The sequence below is a fragment of the Ursus maritimus genome, unplaced genomic scaffold (genome assembly GCF_017311325.1).
Source record: "Ursus maritimus isolate PB19 unplaced genomic scaffold, ASM1731132v1 scaffold_24, whole genome shotgun sequence".
Classification (NCBI taxonomy): Eukaryota; Metazoa; Chordata; class Mammalia; order Carnivora; family Ursidae; genus Ursus; species Ursus maritimus.
In genome coordinates this window covers 21,291,476-21,295,999 of record NW_024424897.1, presented here as the reverse complement: position 1 = coordinate 21,295,999, position 4,524 = coordinate 21,291,476, and the positions used below count along the sequence as shown (strand labels likewise).

At 59.9% G+C, this 4,524-nt stretch overlaps 1 protein-coding gene across 3 annotated transcripts in view; it reads left to right on the top strand.

Moving 5' to 3' along the window:
* Nucleotides 1-4,524, top strand: part of RARA (retinoic acid receptor alpha) — a 45,774-nt gene that overhangs the window by 21,626 nt on the left and 19,624 nt on the right. Inside the window, exon 1 of one of the 3 annotated variants that reach the window (XM_040640663.1) lies at nt 459-534. The exons of the other annotated variants lie outside the window; for them this stretch is intronic. Within the exon in view, the coding sequence (XP_040496597.1) occupies nt 474-534 (61 nt within the window). The 5' untranslated portion in view covers nt 459-473. Of the gene's footprint in view, nt 1-458; nt 535-4,524 lie in introns of those variants that run through there. 3 annotated transcript variants of the gene reach the window in all.

Sequence of the window (4,524 nt, the reverse complement as noted above, 5' to 3'; positions counted from 1 at the left end):
GGGGGGGGGGGGGGGCTCAAGGATGAGAGGCTTGTAGGCTGATCACAGGGGTCATGTTTGATGTTGGGGGCGGCAGAGGGAGAGCTGCAACGACGCTGTTGCTCAGGGCTCCTGGCGCCCTCTCCTGCACTGTGCTGTTGAGGGCCTTATAAATAGCTCCAAGGATTGGACACAGAGGCCGGAGGCGGGTAAACAAACCTCTCGACATTTGGTGGAAATGGCAACTCTAGGGAGAGTGGCACCCCACCTCCGCCCCAGCCCAGCCAGTGCCTCTGAGGGAAAGGGCTTGAAGGAGCAGCCTGCCAGGGCGGCTGGACCCCCCCCCTACTCCCCCCTCCCTGCCAGCTCCGCCCACCGTTGCCTGGTGGCTGGGGCCAGTGTCCCAGGAGGGGGCGCTCGGCTTGGACTCCGGCTGCGTGAGCCTGCATGCTCTTGGCAGGGCCTGTGTTTTCTCTGTGACTCCACCCTCTGCCATGGGGGTCGCCTGTTGGCTGGACGGGGGTCTCAGTACCCTGCCCCGGCTGGCCGAGCCAGGTAGTGGGAGGTGGCAGCAGCTATGGCCAGCTGGCAGAGTCCAGGCCTTGGGCCTGCCAGGCCGCTTACAGTAACTCTGGCCCCCAGGGCCCAGCTGGGCACCAGGCCAGGGCTTGGGGGGAGGAGGGAGCCGGGGCCTGGCCTGGGGCGGGAGGGGTTGGAAGCAGCAGAATGGGCCGTGGACAGCCGGCTGGCCGGTCAGCTGCTGACCTGGGAAACGTGTCCCACCTCTCCTGGCGGGCAGGGATTGAACACCCTGCCCCGGGCACCCACTGCCCCTCCCACGGCCACTGGCGGGCTGCCTGGCACCACTGCCCTGCGCGCCCGGCTGGGCTGGGTCAGTGTCCCCTTCTCAGTGTGGGGGCAGCACTCTCTCCCCGGAGCCAGGGAGTCTCTTTGTCCCTGGGGCAGGCCCTGGCTGGGCGCCTCGCTGCCCACACTGGCCGTCTGCCCACCGCCACCGCCGCTTCCTGGACCTCCTCCTCTGGCTACGCCACGGCCCCTCCCTCCCAGGCCCTACCGGCTGCTGGAGCAGGGGCTCCGTGTCTGTGCTCCTATAGGTGTCCCTTCTTTATGGCCGGCGACCGGGGGCAGGCAGGTACTGCCTGTGTCCACTGTCATGCCATTCACACTCCAGCTTCTGTTTCCTTCCTCTCTTCCGTCCTCACGCAGTGGTGGCGGATGGCACAGTGACCTGGGAGGCGGAGACCTCCGATCCTGGCCTAGTCTTCCAGTCTGTGCTAGGCGACGAGGAAGGCCAGTCTGTGGGTTCGGAGTTGCTGAGGAATGGATGGGCATGTGTGTGGTTCCTTCTGTCTACAGGGACTGAAATTCGTATTCTTGGTGGGGGTAACTCGAGCGTCTGCTTCCTGCCAGGATGGGATTTTTAGGGAGGGAGAAGTAGGAGGCTTATAACCTGGTACCTGTGGATAAGTTGTCCTTCCCCAGGTGATGGGAACAGAGCCCCAGGCACTGTTCAGAGTTGGAGGGTCCTGGGGCCTGGGCTGGGTTCTTGCCCACCCTGTGTCAGACGAGCAAATGCCATGCCCTCCTCTCAATGTTGCAAGCTTCTTCCTCTTTCTTAGAGGTGGGGAGGGCTTCCGGGTCCCCGACTTCCCACCCTGGTAACCTTTTCTCCCCAGGGTGGGGTGCCATATTTCGGGCAAGTGGAGCCTTCTCTGGCTTTCCCCACCCAGGTTAGGCAATGCCCCTTTCCTGCCCCCTCCCTCTGAGCGTGTGGGTTTCTCTACCCTCTGCTCTTCCTAGTAAACAACTTCTCTTCCTACCCAGACCCCCAACTTCTGAGCTTCTCCCCGACCTTCTCCTTCTTCGTGACCACAGGTGTAGCCACGGGCCTCAGGGAGCCAGGCATCTCCCTCCTTCTTGTGCAGGGCTGGGTGGCCTGGTGACCCCAGCTCCTCAGTCCTGGGTAGCGAAGCATGACAGATCAAAATTCACATGTGTCATTACCCTGCTCTCCCTGCCCTGGGGCTGGTGCCAGGGGTCAGGCAGTTCCTAGGAGAGGGAGACCTTGGTGGCCCCCATTCCTGCAGGGAGACACGGTCACCCTTTTTGTAGGAAACCTCCCAGATGAGGCTCTTTCCTTCCACTTCCCACCAACAGAAGGGTTTGGATAATCCCCCCCCTTTCCCATCCCTCACCCCACATGAGGAGGAGGCTGGACCTTGGGTGTCTTGGGTGTCCCTGTTCAGAGACGCGGTGGCCTGTGGAATGACAGGTCCAGGTCACTGTGGAGAGGGTGGGTTTTGGTCCTACTCCAGTCAGGGAGCCAGAGTGGGAGGCCCGAGAGATGGTACAGGATTCCCTCCCCACGTCCGCAGAGCCCCTGGGGCTTGATCTCTGACGGCTGGTATTTACCGTGGAGGGTTGGGATTCTGTGTGCATTGTGGGGAGGGTCAGGGTTGTGTGTGTTTTAGGGCTGTGGGGGGTCAAGGCTGAGTGTGTATTGGGAAGGGGGTTAATGGTTTGTATGTATGGGGTGAGAAGGTCAGAGGGTTGAGTGTGTTTTGGGAGAATCAAATCCAGAGGGGGGGGAGGGAGGAGGGGGTGTCAGTTTGTCCATGTGCTGGAGGAGGCCGTGACTTAGGGCACAGTGTCTTTAAGGGGGAGAGGTCTGTGGATTGTGCTGTGTGTTTGCGGAGGTCAGGGTCTTTCTTTCTTATTGCCAGTCTAGGCTGGAGGGGACACCCCCCTGCTTTATGGGTTGCTTACTCCCGGAATTCCACGCGGGCTGGGGAGTAGGCAGGCCTAGTTGGAGTTCGGGCTTTGCCACCTTCTACATAGGATGACCTCTCTGAGCGAGTTTCCTGGTCTGTAAAACAGGGATCTTACCAGAACCTCCCTCAAAGGCTGCGATGAGGCAAGATCACCGACGTAATGCCCTCAGCTCTGCACCTTGCTCGCTGCATCCTTCCTGTCTCATGGTGCGGTACCCCTTCCTACAGTGAAGAGGGACCCAGGCCCCTCCTAGGCAGGAGTGGGAGAGAACGGGATGCTAACATCTGCGGAGCACCTACTCTGTGCCCCGACTTTATCTCTGTTTTACAAACCTTAATCCCTGTGACACTGGGAGAGGGTCATTGTCCCCATTTGCACAGGAGGAGACCGCGCGGTGGAGACGAAGTGGCTGGGTTAAGTGAGGAGTGAAGCCGACCCGTTTTCCACCATCCAGATAGGCGAATGTAGGAGGGTATTGTGGGGGGCACTCCTGGGTTGGGGGAGCTTTGGGGGGGCAGAGCCAGTGTTGAAACCCCCTCGCCCACGGCTGATCAGCCCCTCCTGCCCGAGGACCTCCTACCTTCCCCCAGTAGGGGGCGCTGGGAAGGCAGCCAAGCCACGCCCCCTCCCCTGTGTTTTGGATCCTGAAGGCTGGAGGGAAAGAGTGCTAAGAGGCCTGGGCCAGATCTCTATCCTGTCCTGGAAATTGCGGATACAATCTGTTCACACCCATCCCCACCCCCGAATCGGCCTGCTACAGCCCAGGGGAGTTTGTAGAGCTCGGGAGGCCCCCCTCCCAGACACTGTAGGAACAGAGTGTAAAAGCCACAGTTGTTATTATTTTGTTTCAATTTGTGGGGTGGGGGCAGGGAAGTTGGAAGCAGTCAGTAGAAGAGACAGAGATGGGAGCCCCTTTCTGTCCATATATTGATAGTGTGTCTGCCTGGAGACTGGGGAGACAGAGGAGGGGGTATGCCCCTCCTTTCCTCTCCTCTGGCACTCCCTTCCCTTTAGTCTCTGTCCTCCATCCCTCCCTTCTCTCTACTCTTTCCCTGGACAATAAGAGGGACAGCTCAGGCAGAGAAAAGTATTGCCAGCAGTCCCCTTCCTGGGGTCTAAGATGCAGAGTCAGCCAAAAGACTGTTGGATGGGATTTTGAGTGAAAAGGTGAGGGCCCCTCACCTTTGATCTGGTAGCATCGATAATGCATATGCACTCCCTCGGGCAGGACTCAGGGAAGGAAGCCTGTCCTCTTGGGCTGGCCAGGACCTGAGACATTGGGTCCGCTCCACGCCATGGCCCCTGTGCCCATGAAGATGGACCAGTGCAGGCCAGGACTACCCTTTAGGGGGTAGCATCTGTGGAAAGAGGAAGTGTTTCCCTTCTCCAAATCACTCTGGGGCGGTGCCCACACTACCTCCTTCCTCCTCCTCCCTCCTCCTCCATGGAGTCAGGCACAGCCAGTGGCGCTGGGTCGCCCAGGGTAGACTGGCTAGATCAGTAATAGCGGCCCTCCCCTCCCCATTTTGATTTCTGGGGTTGCCTGGGACCTCACCCTGCCCACAGACGAAGCAAGGCACCACGGGGCCGAAGTCTTAAAAAGGACGGCTGTTCCTGTGCGGCCTTGGGCAGGTCACCCATCCTCTCTGAGTCTGTATCCTCCCCTTTAAAGCAAGACTCTTAATGCGTTCCTGGCTGGATGAGTTGCTCTGAGGCCAGGGTGACCTGCTTGCTGATGAGAGCCTGGGGGAT